The sequence below is a fragment of the Nannospalax galili genome, unplaced genomic scaffold (assembly GCF_000622305.1).
Source record: "Nannospalax galili isolate Female #2095 unplaced genomic scaffold, S.galili_v1.0 scaffold50, whole genome shotgun sequence".
NCBI classification, from domain to species: Eukaryota; Metazoa; Chordata; class Mammalia; order Rodentia; family Spalacidae; genus Nannospalax; species Nannospalax galili.
Genome location: NW_008328749.1, coordinates 404,106 through 420,615, shown reverse-complemented (window position 1 = coordinate 420,615; position 16,510 = coordinate 404,106). Strand labels below are relative to the sequence as shown.

At 37.3% G+C, this 16,510-nt stretch overlaps 1 protein-coding gene across 5 annotated transcripts in view; it reads left to right on the top strand.

Annotated features, from left to right (window-relative positions):
* The window catches only part of Slc4a4 (solute carrier family 4 member 4), a 476,303-nt gene that overhangs the window by 454,177 nt on the left and 5,616 nt on the right, over window positions 1–16,510 (top strand). For all 5 annotated transcript variants that reach the window (XM_008829281.3, XM_029561709.1, XM_029561710.1 and 2 more), the window contains 4 exons: window positions 5,832–5,900; window positions 8,417–8,590; window positions 11,087–11,248; window positions 16,102–16,198. In XM_008829281.3, coding sequence (XP_008827503.1) covers window positions 5,832–5,900; window positions 8,417–8,590; window positions 11,087–11,248; window positions 16,102–16,198 — 502 coding nt within the window. The remainder of the gene's footprint in view (window positions 1–5,831; window positions 5,901–8,416; window positions 8,591–11,086; window positions 11,249–16,101; window positions 16,199–16,510) is intronic.

Here is a 16,510-nt window from a genome sequence, read left to right as displayed (position 1 = left end):
TTTAAGACTTAAGATACTCATTTGATTATATAAGCAATGGAACAAGCAGTTATACAAGTGTTTCCTTCTAAAAAATTCAAATGATGCCCAAGTATGGACACTGAAATGCAAAAGCTCTTTGTTTCTCTCAGAGTAGCAAGTTTTGTCAGTGGCCAGATGAATTTTAGAGAAGTGGGGTTATAAGACCTGAACTTTTTTGTCTTCAGAGTATTTAGACTAATGTATACATTTATTATAAAATAATTGTTGTGAGTAAAATATTTAATTATCCATCTTTTACCCTTGGTTTCCATATTTTCAGTTTCTGGGTAACTTCTCAATAGATTCATGAAGGTCTGTGTTTCTTTGGTGAGCCACAGAGGAATTAAGGTTAAAAATAATCACAGAGAAAGTATTTCTGGCCTTTGTTCCATGGGGATAGAGGGAAACCTGTGGTCAGTTTTTCTAGGGCAGAGCAAGTTCAGGAGGGGGTCTAAAGGTTTAGTGAGTTTCAAGTCATTGTGCCCTCTGCCAAGAGCGTTAGGTGCTTCTGTTCCCCTGTAGATGCCAGCATGTCAGCAGGTGGTGGAAATGCCCAGCAACAGCTTCACTTCAGAGGCCGTGAGACCTCATTAGGAGAGGTCACTGTAGGCAGTTACAACTCTATATTGTAGGAAGCTTCACACAATGGGAATTTCACCAGGTTCCCTGAGAACTAGAGATAGTCTCCAGGTTCACTGTAGAACCTGATCTCTCTCTTAGAGATCAGTCCTAGGGCAGGAGAGGTGGACAGGAATCTTTTTGGTCTTCAGATTTACTCATACCATCCAACCTTTCATTTTGTCTTTTATTTTCACGTGATATATTTTCATTAATATAGTATAAAATCCTATTTTAGAAAAGCCAGATGAATTAAACTCCTGTTTTGTATGTGTTACAGGAAATGTGATTTTAGTCCTGGGGAATCTATCAGTTGAGTAGTCATGTATGGCTCCAAGGGGACATGGTGAACAAATACTGTATACATTGATATCTTTAGGAAGACTTATGAAACCTATAATCTGGTAACAATTGTTCCTGCCTATTCTTTACCCTGTACCCAAGAATAGCTGCAGAGAAGTTCATGTTGAAAGCCCTTTTGTATTTTACAGTGATTCTTCTTGCCTCAATATATATGTGAAACTCTTTATCTATAGGAAGAGGTCTGAGCTCTGTGGATGGAGCTTGTCCTTCCTTTGACCATCCTACAAACCAGCAATGCCTCAGCTCACCCTCACTGTGTCTGTTTCCACCTGGCAGCTTTGGATAACCCAAAGGGTCATTTGTCCCCATTGTGAAAAAGGCTATATGGTAAACATTTTAAGGCAGGCTTTGCACATATGTGAGAAATGGAATTCTTTCTCCAATGTAGCTAATGATTTACTTATGGAAAACCTTATATAAAAACACCAAGAATAAAATAGCCAGGCATTGGCAATTGAGATTCCTTAATTTAGGAAATCTTGTCTTCTGATCAGGTCAGCTATCTCAGATCATGTGCCTTTCTTGCCACTGCAGTTTTTTAAGTTATGTGTATACGTCATAGATGCCTTGTTAGCTCGTTAGCAAAGTCAATATAGGAAGAAGCAGATGTTGAGAGTACAGTTTAACTGAAATCTTAACTACAACTAAGGAAAGTTACAATTAATAATTAACCTCAGAATTCACACAGAAAGTGGTGTCACACGCTATCCTGAAGGGGGAATCTTTTTCCTTTATGTGGCTGTGTGTTTTATTTTGTTCTGTTTCTAAAACAACAGGTGGCAACTTCAGAGAACAGTTTTATTTCAGAGTCTGCCTTTGAAAATTAGATCAAATGAATGGGAATGAGGGATATATGTGACCTTTATTTTTTTACACTTTCCCTGCCCAAGTCCTTATTCTCATTACAGGTTTAATGGTCTCAAATGAGCTCTGCGATTTTCTTGTGTGCACTAAGCAGTAGAGGTGGTTGTTCCCCTTGTCTCCTAATGCAGGGTTGCTTTGAACATGAAGTTTATGACTTCTGTTTTGATCTCTCTGCTGAAATCTGTCTTTCATGTGGAGGAATGTCAGGAATTATTACAGTGTACCAGCATTAAGTTCATGAGGATACCCCTTGACCCTAGCTAGTTACAATTCCAGATGCCTCAAAAGTGCTGAATCTCGCCACTAATTCAGTAAAGACTGCTGGGAAGTAAGAATAACTAGTTTCCCAGGCTGGCCAAATGGTTTCCCCTGTTTCTACAGTAGAAATGTGGCCTGTAACTACTAGTGTTCTGTAAGGGGAAGCTGGTGGTGACCAAAGAGCAGTGCAAAGATGAAAGGCGGTTCCCTTAGCTGACTTTCCCTGTTTTCCTGGCAAGCTTCATGAAATAAAGATCAAATAAAGTTCACTGATACTTCTCTTACCTTTGCTTGAATTAGTTTATCTTTAACATTAGGAGTAGCCAAAAATTATCTTTAAGACTTGTTTAGTGTTCGAAAGTGTAGAAGATAGTGTGTAATCTGTACTTGGCGGATATGTGTTGTGCTCTACAGTATCAGGGAAACAGAGATGATGGTGGTGATGATGGTGATGATGATAACAACTACTCTGCTGAGCTTGGCATCAATTAAGGACTCATCATAAGTTTTTAAAGTTTAGTCTCCCACTGATAACCTACAAGAAATATTAATAAAAAACTGTTTCACAAACATGAAAAAATTATTAATAATTCACCAGATTGCTTAATGTTTAAATGACAGAGCCAAGATTTGAACTCTGGAAGTTCTGGCACCAAAAACAACCTCATAATCTTTAGGATGTGTGCATTTTAGAATAAAGCATTGTACTTAACCCTCAAAAAATTCTTGCTTTCTTTTTCCATAAGATTATCTTTCCCAGATTCTTTGATCTGATTTTTAGAGCCTCTCTTATACAGAGAAAAATACGGCATTTTCACAAACTTTTCATTAGGCCTTATTCCAGAAATGGTTAGGAACCAGGCTATGTATCAGTGGCTTCTTATCAGCTTGGAGTTTAAGGCTTAAGGAAATGTTTGGGTATAACTTCAGCAACATGCTGCTGAAGACAGGTTGTTGTCGCTGAAAGAGCAATATAGTAGAACTTAAATAAATCACAGCTACAAACAAGACTCCCAGCTCTCCTTTTGCCCAGTACCCAAGCCACTCCTCACCTCTATCTGTAAGGGAACAAGAAGACCAGTGCTTGGCAACTGAAGGCTTCTCAACTTGCCAGCCAAGGTCCTCATGATTAGGATAGCATCAATTCTGCAGGTATCATTTATTATCTGTTAGTTGCCATGTGGACAAGATATTTTCTGCTATGTAGTCTTTATCATACATGCTTTCTAGATAAGGATGCTGAGAGTAAGAGCAATTAGTCATTGTCTCAGCATCCACTGCTGGTAGCTAGAATTCAAGCCTAGGCCTGTTGGACTTTTCATGCCCATGCTCTTAATCAGGACCTCACTCTTGAATGGCATTCACCAGAATTTGAAGATTTGGTGACATAATCTAATATGTTAAGTCTGATTGTGATTTCATCTCACTTTTATTATTCTATATGATAATCTCTTATTTTTTCATTTTTTGTACTGATTGAATACATACTACTTTATAATTATCCTTTTTGACTTTCTGAGCATTATTTTATCATTTGTAGTCATTTTTTTTTTTACAGTTTCATCATTGGCAATCTTGATGTGCCTATGAACATGCTATTGTTTAATTTCTCCTGTCTTGTTTTGGAAAAATGTTTATCCACTGTTGCATGTATATATTAGCAAACTTTAAATTAAGATAGGAGTCCCATTTTTAGGAATTGTTTTGTCAGATATATTGATTAATTGATTGATTGATTTATAGACATTGTCACACACTGTGGTCAAGGATGGCTTAGAACTTATGACAATCCTCCTGTTTCATCCTGTCAAATGCTAGGATTCCAGACATGAGCTACCATACACTGGATGGAGCATCTTGTTTTTAAGAACACATTCTTTCTCTTCCTTTGAGAGCTATCTGATGAATGATTCCATCATGATTAATTTTTAAACATTGACCTTCTGATATGACTCATGAGCTAAATTTTATTTTTAAAAAATCCTCTAACCCAACAGTTCTGCCAAGTTTCATTAGGAGTTCCATATTGGGAGATTTTTATTGAGATGTACTAATGTAAGGAAAATGAAAATCTCATAAGCATTTTTCATTGAATTGAAGCTGACCAAAAATCAACGTCATACCCTTTTTTTCTATGTACCATTTTCTTCCCAACAAAGAATATCCTTTTTGAAAACACCTTCATATCCAGAGTTATTTTCTTGCCTGTCTTCACGCCATTCTGTGTCATGGAAGATGGGGTGAAATCTGCAATCATCAATTGACAGGGAATCAATCTAAGTCCCTTGTTACACTGTTCCTTCATGTGCCTTTGGAAACACATTAGAGGAAATACTTAGAGGAAATCAGGTAAGGGGTGAGGATGACCAGGGATAGGCTCTCTGTGATACTTTGAAGCTAGAAAAATGCATTACCCAGATTAAAAAGTACCTACTGAAGGAATTCTAAGCAGCTTTTCGTGAGCGAATTGTACTCCCCTTTCCCCATTTTACTCTGTCCTTACTATGAGAATTGGAAATGTAATGAAAAACAAAAAGAAACCATTACATATTAAAGAAAAACAAATGCTTTAAAATGAGACAGAGCCATAAATTCAGCCCTTTGCTAGTTCTAGCTTTAATTTTTGGTAAATATACATAAGAGTTGTAAGTAATAGAAACATATTCTGAAAGAAATAAAGGCTTGCATGTGGGCACAGGTGGCTTCGGTATGATGTGTTCCCCTCTCCGTGGAGACTGCTGGGTATTACAGTGTGCTGGCTTTCCTCCAGTGTGGCCCTCCCACCCACTTCACATTCAGCTAGTTTTGTTTTTCTTTTCTGAGCTCACAATCAAAATTAGTCAAGTTAAAATTGGTAATCCTTTTTTAGAGAAAGCATTCGGCAGTTTATAGGAATAAATGTATTTACTCCATTGAAATTTGATGGTTCCTGTGGCTAAGCAGGAACAGTTGGAGGCAGCTGAAGTCCATTCTAGGATTAACCAGTTCTGTAATGCTGGTCTAAAGGTCAGAGGCACAGCACATTAGAACTTCTCATTTGGTGAAAGCATTTCATGCTAATGTAAAAGGTGTTTTGCTAAACAGTGCATGAAAATGTTAAATTTCGTTTTAATATGTGCATTAATCCATATATGTAATGAATTGCTTCCAGATGCCCCCATGGCCTTTTCAAGCAATGCTCTCATTAGTTTGTCCTTATAATATTCCTGAGAAGAAGAAAAGAAACCATCGTTTGATGTTCATTTTATTGAAAGAGGCATTTACACACCAAGATGATAAATCATTTGGCAGAAATTATTAAGAGGAAAATCAGACAGTTATGAAAGGATCTTGGTCTCAGAGTGAGGCAATTCGCTACCTCTGTCTGTACCTCATAACCCACGCATGCATCTGGGTCACAGAGTCTACTGCTTTTAAGAGCAAAGAAAAAGCAAAAGGTTTTTCCCATTTTAAAAAAGATTACTGAGATCTTGTATGTCCATTGTTAAAATTTTTTTTTTAAATTGAAGTAAATTTGAATGTTCCCTCGGTGTCCCTCCTTTATTTCTAATATGAGGCTTAGAATTTTATCAATTGATGAGTAAAGTGCTCTAATTTGAGGTCACTATACCACTATGAGTTGTATTTTAGTTTCAGATTTTGCATTCATTTAGTACTGTTTTTCAGTACTGTTGTTTTTAACCTATTTCCAATGTTTTCCATCCCAGTTTATCCCCATGCCTGTACTGTATGGTGTGTTCCTGTATATGGGGGTGGCCTCACTTAACGGTGTGCAGGTAAGCTTTCCACAGCAGTTTGAGTAAGTAGTGCTTTTCAAAAGGCAAGAGTGTTCCAGTAATAGACCTTTGAAGAAGTTGCTAATCATTAACTACTGAGTCTTTTAAAATACATTTATTTTCAACTTCCTCTACCTTCTACCTGCTTTTCATTTCTGATGTAAGGAACAAACTTAGCTGGTATCAGCAAATGTTATCCTAAATGCTAATTACTGAAAGAGGCTGTTAAAAGTCATATTATAATACTGTGCTGTCTCCCCCACTTCCCCACCTCTTCCTTGTTTTTTTCTCTTTCTCTCTCCTCATCTCCCCCTTCCCTCACCTTTTTATTTGGCCTCCAGGACACCCACCTCTTTCTCTCTTCAAGATGTTGTTTGTGCACTTGCCTTAACTCTGCACAGACAGCAGATGACTCTTGATGTGTGTTTCACATGCCCGATTTCATTAATCAAAAGTTTTGCACCAACGAGTGATTAAAGTTAATGTGTATTATGTACTGTTTTTATCAAAAACTTCAACTCTTCTCAGTTTTAATTATAATGACTGCTGATTCCTGCCCCTGCTCTGCTTAAAAAAAAAATGCTGGGGAAAACCTTGTAAGGGGCTTTGTCTCCCAGTGGAGGTCTAATTTAACTGGCACCAGGAAGCTGGAAGTTCTGCTGCTGCTTTCTGGCACCTTGTTAATTGTAGCCTTATTTAGCACTTAGTAATGTTTTAATGGGACAAGACTGCATGTTCTGTGAACATCATAAGAATTTATTTGAACTCCCTGAAAACAGCCCTTGCTTTCATTTATTGCATTTAGATTAACTTGGTTTTAAAGTCAGATAGAGCTGGGCAAGTGGCCAGACCTCACAAAAGGAAAAAAAAAAGTTTCTTTGCTATTCCTAATTTTATTCCATGAGGAGAGTTCTTCTGTGTGGGGTTATTTGTTACAAATCACAAAGTAGATGTCCGTAGACTGTGCTAGGTGAATGTCAACACAAGTTTATTTGTGGCAAGGAAACTTTTAAGAAGTATACCATTGTGGAAATGTTTTATTTCTGTCTGCCATTGTAAATATTCTTTATGCTCCTAAATGGGAAAATATGAACCTTGTATGCCCATGAGCTAATGAATTATTTTTATTTGCTCTTAAGGATTCAGTCTCAATCAAGTTTGATTCTAGTTTTTCCAGGGATTTTATCAATCAATGGTTGGAACTTGCACATGTCTATAAAGAGCCAAGCATCTCATAATGATGGGGGTTGTGGGGACAGCTGGGGAATGTCCTAAATCCTGCAGGCTCTTATTGCCCCAAATGCCTTTTCACTTTTCCTTATTTTTTCTCTTGCTTCTTTCTCTTTTAGAACTTTTTAACAAGACTGATTTTGCAACTTAGGCTTTATAGAGAGGAAAGGATCTCTGAAGGAGAAAGAAAACCCTTTAAATAGGAAATCACTCCCAAGAAGACTGTGGTAGTCTAGCTTTTACATTTCTCCTTTCCTCGCAGAAAGATAATGTAAACATTTTTTTCTGACTTCTTTTAACACAATTAGTCAGTTCATCAACTGTCTGCATAATATCTTTGACTGAAAGGCCCTGTGATGAGCTGCTAAATATCATCCTGCCCTTCATCATCAGTATCAACTCAGCAGTTGATCTTTGAGGTGCAGCACCTGGCACAAAACAATTATCCTTTCAATCCCTGTTCAGTCATGACTGCACAAACCTCTCCCAGACTCACATATTTAGTTTTCAGGGTCTTGAAAGTCATGTAATATTCATAGAGCTTTTCTCTGAAACAAAATGCTAATATATTGCTGGATGTATTGGGTCAAGTTATGCCATGGGTAAAGAATAAGGAATTTGTGAACATATTAGTTCATTATCATTTTTTTTGTCTTTTTGAGACAGGGTCTCCATGTAGCCCCAGCAGTCCTGGAACTCACTATGTAGACCAGGCTGGCCTTGAACTTACAGAGATCTACCTGCCTCTGTCTCCCAAGTGCTGGGACTACAGGTGTGCGCCACCACGCCTGGCTCATTACCATCTGTAAGTTGGATACTTCTTTTATGTCCTGAAAACATCCTTGATATGTATATGATGAATGGTATCATCTCTTCTTTCAGAAGAGACAACTGAGGCAGATGTGTGAGATGTCTCCATCAGCATATCATACTGAAATAGGCACAAAATCCTTTGTTGAGAATCAGAGTGTAGAAATAGGAGGTAGAAGATGAACCGCTAGAATTCTATCTTTCCTTGTAACTTTATTCTATGCTAGCCACCCTATCTTATACATCTACCTAGATCCCTTAAAAAAGTTAGCAAAAATTAGAAGACTTATGCTGTGATCTAACTGTGCTAATATAAACTTCTGTACTCCCTAATCAGTACTTTGTCCTTTGAAGAGGACATTGCTTGCCTGAAATATAGACTATAAATCACTCGTGGTTGGTTAGGCGTGATGGAAATGACTGTGAGCTGGCTCTTGAAGTAATACAGTGGAATTCTTTTCTCCATTCCTCCCCAGTTCATGGACCGTCTCAAGCTGCTTCTGATGCCCCTGAAGCATCAGCCTGACTTTATCTACCTACGCCACGTACCCCTGCGCCGAGTCCACCTGTTCACTTTCCTGCAGGTGTTGTGCCTGGCTCTGCTCTGGATCCTCAAGTCAACCGTGGCTGCTATTATTTTTCCAGTCATGGTATGCTTCTCTGATTAACCTGCCTATGGGTTTATGCTTATATCATGTAGTTACTGTGGTGTGGAAGACCTAGATCTTTTATGTTTAAAGCCAGTGTTTTCTACCTTTAACCTTATCACAATATCAGTTATAACTTGTCTCCCATGGCAACAGCTGCTGTGATGCACCTTAGACTCATATTCACCTGAGTTCAAATACTGGTTGAGTTTCATGTTGGTCAGCAAACATCCTTGAGCCACCATGAACTCATTAGTGGGGTGGGGCATTGTTATTGTTCTGAGCATTGTAATGAATGTCAGGTGTATAGCACAGTGTGTGGCATGTAGTAGCACCATTGCATATTATTTTTAAGATATTCAATAATAGAACCAAACTAAATAAGAGTAAAGTATGTTTCAGTCCAAATAGCAGAACCATTTGGGACTTGCGAGAAACCATATGGTTCATTAGAAGAAACAGTAAGAAATTTGGGTTTTAAAACGCATGTGTTTTGATCATTTTAAGGATAAACCCAGACTCTCTAGCCTTGACGTGGTAGTATGTGAGGCAAGGTAAAAACAAATAGCCCCTGCTGAATGAGAAGGGAAAGAGGAAATTCAAACTCCATGACTTCCCTTGTTACTGAGTTTTATAACTTACTCTAATTTCATTTCTTGCAAGAAAATGGCCATATATATACTTAAAACAAGCCTCAAAGCCTCCTCAGGTCTGTTTTATCATCCCTACAGTTCTGGAAAAGTTTTCCATATGCTGATTACATTTTATTTGTTTTTAAAATTCATCTTACTCTTAACAAGGTTTATTGTTTTATTTTGTGTGTATTTCTTCTTTGTAATTGTATTTCTTTTTCTCTCAGGGACATAGGAAAAATGATTTAAATGTTAGTTATATATTTGTTAAGCTATATGGTTTTCTGTGTTATAGTCCTTTACATTATTTTTGTTCTTAAAACATATTAACCCACTGTAAAACAAATTGAGCATGAGAAATGGCTCTTATTTGCCTATTAGTGCTATTTATGTACCCATTAATTTTCTAAAAGCAGGAAAATGAAGCTAGCCCATAATAAATTTGGAATATATCCAGTAAATCACACGTTGCTTGTGCTAAACATAAGAAAATGCTTCAGCTTTGTAAAGTGTTTTCCAGAGCTTTCATTTGGCTGAGAAATGGTTCTGGAACATCAGTAGGGCTGATGTTGATTTTCCAGGAGATGGAAATCTGACATACAGTCTGATGTGGACAGAGACCACTTTTTAATCGGAGGCCAAGTCAGGACTCCTGGAACTTGAGTGTATTTTTGTTTTTGAGCAAAGATTACTTTAATGTTCCTCCAAAATTGAAAAGGGGAAAGAGCATTGCTTTTTAAGAGCAAGTCATGTGATGGAACCTGTTTTTTTTGTATGCTAACTAAAAAATTAATAAAATAACGACAATCAGAGTCGTAGACACAGTGCCCAAGAAGCAGAGAACTGGAACACTTTGTATTTTTTGATAGATGGTCTCGTGGCCTCAGTAACACAATGTTCTAAACTTCAGTTTCCTTAGCTCTAAGATGGGATAATATCTACTTCTGGGGTTTCGTGTAGAAATTGAGGTAATATTGCCTAAGTGTTTAGCAATGATCAGGTGCATGGTAAATATTTAGTTCATAGTAGTGATTTATTGTTAAAAACCTGAGTAATTTTAAATTTTTCAATAATTAGGAACCATATGAAGCTATTTTTACCTTGAAGTATTTAATCATTTTATTAAAAATTGCACACAGAAGGAAATGGTTTGGGAAAAAAATCACTCTGTATTTAAATTGTAATTGAATATGATCATTTGTTTCCATGAACAAAATAAAGTGAGTCTCAGTTGAGACTTTCACTAAACAACCTTCCCTAGGAAGAAATGTTTATGGTTCACTCTGGGTAAGCCAGTTGGTCAACAGGAGTTCTGTCACTGTGTAGACCCCTACAATGTGGACTTCTGCTTTGATGGGACAACATCAGTGCTCATTATGGCTGCGTCTGAAATTGTTTCCTTCCTTCCCCCTCCTTTCCTCCCCCTTCCTTCCTTTGTCATTTTTGTTTAAAATATTATATTATATTTATTTATTTATTTATTTATTATGTGTATGAGTGTTTTGCCTGCATGTGTGTAAGTGCATCCATGTCATGCAGTGCCTGTGGGAGCCAGAGGAGCTGTGTTGGATCACCTGGAACTGGAGTTACAGATGGTCATAAGCCACCATGTACAGGCAGGGAAATGAACCTAGGTTCTCAGCAAGAGCAATCAGTGCTCTTAACTGCTAAACCATCTCTTCAGCCCCTCTTTCTCTCTTTTTGGTTTTTGGTTTTTGTAGAACTGGCTGGCCTGGAACTCACTATGTAGACCAGGCTAGCCCTGAACTCTGCCTGCCTCTGCCTCCTGGGTGCTAGGATTAAAGGCATGTGCCACCATGTCCAGGCAAAATGGTTTCTTTCATGCTGTTTATTTGTGCTTTTCCAGATCTTGGCACTTGTAGCTGTCAGAAAAGGTATGGACTACCTCTTCTCCCAGCATGACCTCAGCTTCCTTGATGACGTCATTCCAGAAAAGGACAAGAAAAAGAAGGAGGATGAGAAGAAGAAGAAAAAGAAGAAAGGAAGTTTGGATAGTGATAATGATGACGTAAGGAACACTACAAGATTTTCATGTAAAACTGGTTAAAGAGACAAATGTGTAAAATGTACCTTTTATCCATGCTGTGAGATGGAGTGCTGAGTTCTACAGATGTTTATCTGGCAGTTCCTGTCACACATCTCACCCCTTTTGCACTTTGATTTTTCACTTGCATGGGTTTTGTTGTTGTTTTCATTTTCTAAAGGCTTTCTTTGGGGCTGGAGAGATGGCACAGCAATTAAGAGCACTGACTGCTCTTACAGAGACCCTGGTTTGGTTCCCAGCACCCACATGTGGCTAACAACCATCTGAAACTCCAGTACCATGTATCTAACACCATCTTCTGGCCTCTGCAGGCATTGCATAATACCAGTGTACCTACATACATGCAGGCAAACACTCATACACATACAATTTAAATAAATTAATTAAATTTAAATAATTTAAATTTAAGTAACTTAATTTTAAATAAATTAATTAAAATTTAAAGGCTTTCTGTGATCATTAGTATATTTATAATGACAGAATAACTTCTAAGAAACACAAAAGACCACATTTAAAGAACTCAAATTTCAAAGATACAAGGGAAGTTTGTTTGGTAATGCTGTAAAATGTATTGGTTTGTGGTTGATAAATTTAAGATTTATATTTGAGATAATAGCTCATTTTTTATAATTCAAGCCTAGTGTGGACAGGTGTCAGTCACTGTCCTCCTGTGACCTTTGTACCAGAGTAGGCTGTCAATAAAACTTCATGCTGTTGTAGTACAGGAGCTCTGTTCTCAAGCTGACATGCTCTAGGAATATTTCTTCCATCACTCAGTTTTAAAGAAAAGAGGAATGGAACTTGGAGTTAGGATCTTTTTTCTTTTCTTTTCTTTTCTTTTTTTTTTTTTTTTTTGAAAAAGGGTCTCCCTATAGCCCCAGCTGTCCTGGAACTTGCTATGTAGACCAGGCTGGCTTTGAACTCACAGAGATCTGCCTGCCTCTGCCTCCCAGGTGCTGGGATTAAAGGCATGCACCACCATGCCCAGCCTAAGGATCTTTTTTCTTTTAAAAAAATTTTATTTATTATTCTTACTTTATGTGTATGAGTGTATTACCTGCATGTAAGTGCATCCGTGTCATGCAGTGTCCACGGAGGTCAGAGAGGGCATTGGATACCCCGTAGAACTGGAGTTACGGATGCTTATTAGCTACCATATGGGTGCTGGGAATAGAACTGGGTCCTCTGCAAGAGCAACCAGTGGTCTTAACCCCTGAGACATCTCTCCAGCCCAGGATCTTTTTTCTTTATCTTCATCAGTGTCAAAGTCCAGATGGTTCTCCTGAAGTTGGGTGATTAAGAAATGAAATTTTCATATTTATTTTTCTTTGGGAGACCATGACATAGAAATACAGATGCTGTAGTCAGGATCTGTAATCAGTATTGAAAGAAAAGCTGGGATTTATTTCTCTTACACACACACACACACACACACAGAGAGAGAGAGAGAGAGAGAGAGAGACAGAGACAGAGACAGACAGACAGAGACAGAGAGAGACACACAGAGAGAAGTACACATACACAGAAATAGAGACACACAGAATGAGAGACAGAAAAACACATACAGACACACACACAGAGAACACACTCATCGCAGTGGCCTTCTGAAAGAATTGTCAAAATGTTTCTTTCTGTGTGCACATTTTCTGGATTTTACAGTGTAATGGCACAAATGGTTTGTGGGATATTGTCATTCTAAAGTAGGGGTATAGTTAATCTTTAGTAACCCAGCAGCTTCAGCTACACATTCTTTATCTCCAGTTGTCATAATGGCTCCCATATTTTTGTTCCCGTTTTATAGATTAGGAAATTAAGAATGGAAATGTTGACACTTATTTTTATTTTCAAAAACTAAGGCATTTTAGCTTGAGGTATTACTGACAAAAACTATATCTTTAAAGTATACAAAGTGATGCAGGTACTAAAGTTGTTTTTCTAAATGTGCACAACTATAACTAACAAAGCCCAAGTACTCATCCAAGCCTCACTGTGTGAGAGAACAGACTATCTGATGGTATTTTTTTTGTAGAACTTGGACATAGCACAGCAAAGGAAGGCAACAGACAGAATTGGATTTCAGATAAATTGATCCAATAAGAAAAGGCTAAATATATAAGGCACATGTAGCTACAGAGGAAAAGAGTCTGAGGAGCTTTTATGACTCATCATCTATCTTCAGTGAGATCAGGTGTATAGATTTTCTGGTTCCAATGGTGACAGAAAAAGAAGGAATATGTTTAAACTGTAGCAGAGATTAACATGCACTATTAAGAAAAATGAAAAGCTTAAACATTGGCTAGAAATCATAACTGGAAGTGAATTTTTGTACCAAGACAAAAACAAGAGGTTTCCTGAAATATGAAGATGATTAAAGCATTATTTCATCTTGAATTTTAAAATAGACACCACAGTTTATACCCAGGATCACCAAACTGAAAATTCATTCTTCATTACTAACATATGAACTAATGTTATACAATACTTTTAATCTTAAAATAATGGTATACCAACTTTGGGGATTGTTTTAAATCTACTACTCTACTATATCATAACAAAATTAGATCAGAGGCACTCCTAAGCTGGTCTTAGAATTCTTAGATGTGATTTCCAATGGCTGGTACTTAAACAGTGCTATTGTCTTGTTAGTGTTTGCCACGTTCTGCTCCATTTTGCCAGTAGGTTTCTTCCTTCCCTTCCCTTCTCTTCCCTTCCCTTCCCTTCCCTTCCGTTCCATTCCCTTTCCTTTCCTTTTCTTTCTTTCTTTTTTTTTTTTTGAGACAAGATCTCCCTGCCAGCCTTAAACTCACAGAGATCCACCTGCTAAGTGCTGGTATTAAAGGCATGCACCACCACACCCAGCTTCCAGTAGGTTTCTTGACAGTTCCTTGGGTGATACTTATTTCTTTTCTTCTGCCCCTCTCTATCTCATCCCTATTGAAACAACAAATATATACATTTGTTCACAAACAATGAACCTAACCAGGCAATTTAGGCATATGTTGAGCCCATTATTTGAGCTAATGCATTGGAAGGTAGCTCTTTTGATGTTCACCTGACAGTCATATGGTGTGGGGTCCTTAGTTACAGAGGACCATACTAGGACTCTGGGGTCATAGCTCTAATGTTTATGGGCAGAAATTGTGAAACCTACATCTTGCCAACATTTTGAGCCACTCACATTCAATTCTGAGCCTGTGCGGTAGTCTTTGATTAGGAGCTGGTTGCCAGCTTGTCCATCTGTAAGTGCTGTTACTTTGGGAAACATTTGAAATAGGATTATTGTTCTTGACAAGTAATAAAGGAAGGTACATGTAGCATCTTAATTAAACTTTTTTGTCAAACTTATTTCAGTTCTCAAATGAGTGAATGAGTAAGGAGTGAATATCTTATTACCCTCCTTATAGTCATTACAAAGGAATTTTCTATGTTAAGTAATAAGTTTTATCTTAAAACTTGGTTTCTTTGGTCCTCTTCCTTTCCCTTCTTTTTCCTTTTTGTAGTGCTGAGGAACACACCCAGGGCCTTGCTCTTGCTTGGAAAGCAGTCTACTGGGATTCACCCTAAGCCCTCTTGTTCTGTTTTTCTTTCAAGTAAAGATGGTCTCCTTTATATTTTCAGTTAAGAGATGAATTGGATCTTCTCAGTCCAAATATAGACTTGCATTCAACATGTTGAATTGTTTGAAATAACTTGTTTAAAGTCCTACAAGCATATATTATAGGTTAGCATAGTCCCCCTTATTCCCTTCTTTTCCCTTTTCCCCCTCCCATTAATCCTCTTTGGCTCCCTAAATAGTTTTACTTTGTGATTTCATATATCTCTATACTAAGAATGATACATGAGAGAAAACATGCAATTTTTGTCTTTCTGAGATTAGCATAATTTGATTAATATGCTTATGTCCAGCTGGATATGTGAATATGGACGTGAATTTCTTTTTAATGATGAAAAATCTTTCCACTTTGTCACATTTTCTTTACCCATTCCTCTTATTGTTTAACATCTGTGTTGGTTCCATGACTTGGCTATTGCAATTAATGCTCAAATAAACATTGACTATTTTTTAGGTAAAGCAGCAATTCTTTGGAAGTCTATGACAACTGGGCTGGGTGGCCTGTTCTTTAAACAGTTCCATTATTATTAGCTACCTATCATTCCCATTTTTCTCGTTTTGATTCTCTGCTTATCTGAACATCATAGACACATTCTTCAGCTTTAATTTCCTCATTTTTTTCCTTATGTTTTCAAATATTTTTGGCATAAGAAAATTGAAATGAATCTTTGACATAAAATAGTATCTAAGAGACTATTAAAGTAAAGAAGGAAGACATTGGGTCTATAGAGCTCTCCTTGATAGTAGATGTCAGCATAGTCTACTTACTTTGAAAAGCAATATGGGTCATGATTTTCCTGGAGAGAGATCAGGGAACATTGAAAAAAAAACCATGAATTTTGAGATCATTCTATAATTTAGAAAATTTCTTAGATTTAGTGTTTTACAATGAAATTGTTTGCTTCACATATACAGCCACCAGTGTTTGTTGACTGGGAATCCAGCCTGTGGAATGCCTCACAGTTACGTTGCAATCTCCCCGGTGTGGTTCTAGCATCAGTGGACTTACTGCTATCAACTAAGAAAGGAAGAAAGTGAATGCGAGGGAGAGAGATGGTGGAATACTTGAAAATGAGCAAACTAGAAATGATATCAAATGTTTTTCTCTTTAGTTCATGTAAATAACAGATTTGGTAAACACTGAAGGCAAGAAGGGCTGAAATAATAAAAACATTCTAAAAGCTGTTGTACGTTTCTTTCACAGTCTGACTGCCCATACTCAGAAAAGGTTCCCAGTATTAAAATCCCAATGGACATCATGGAACAGCAGCCTTTCCTAAGTGATAACAAACCTTCGGACAGTGAGTAGAACTAACCTCTTGCATGCTCACTTGACTGTCATCTGCACTTAGAGACAGAATCCTTGAGGACTATCCTGTCCTTAACTTCCCCTCTACTTTTCTTTCTTTTCTATTTAAACAGCTTACCTCTTATAAAACTATTTTTCTATCCCTAAGCGTTACCCTTCTTCTTTTATCTGTAAGCTTCAAACTTTTGTTTGATAGTCTTTCTCTTCTCTAGTCATCGCCACGGTTTTTGTTTTATTTTGTTTTTTCAATTGCTAAACCTGTAACCATGTTATTTAATTGATTTTTTTTCCTGTTGATATTTAG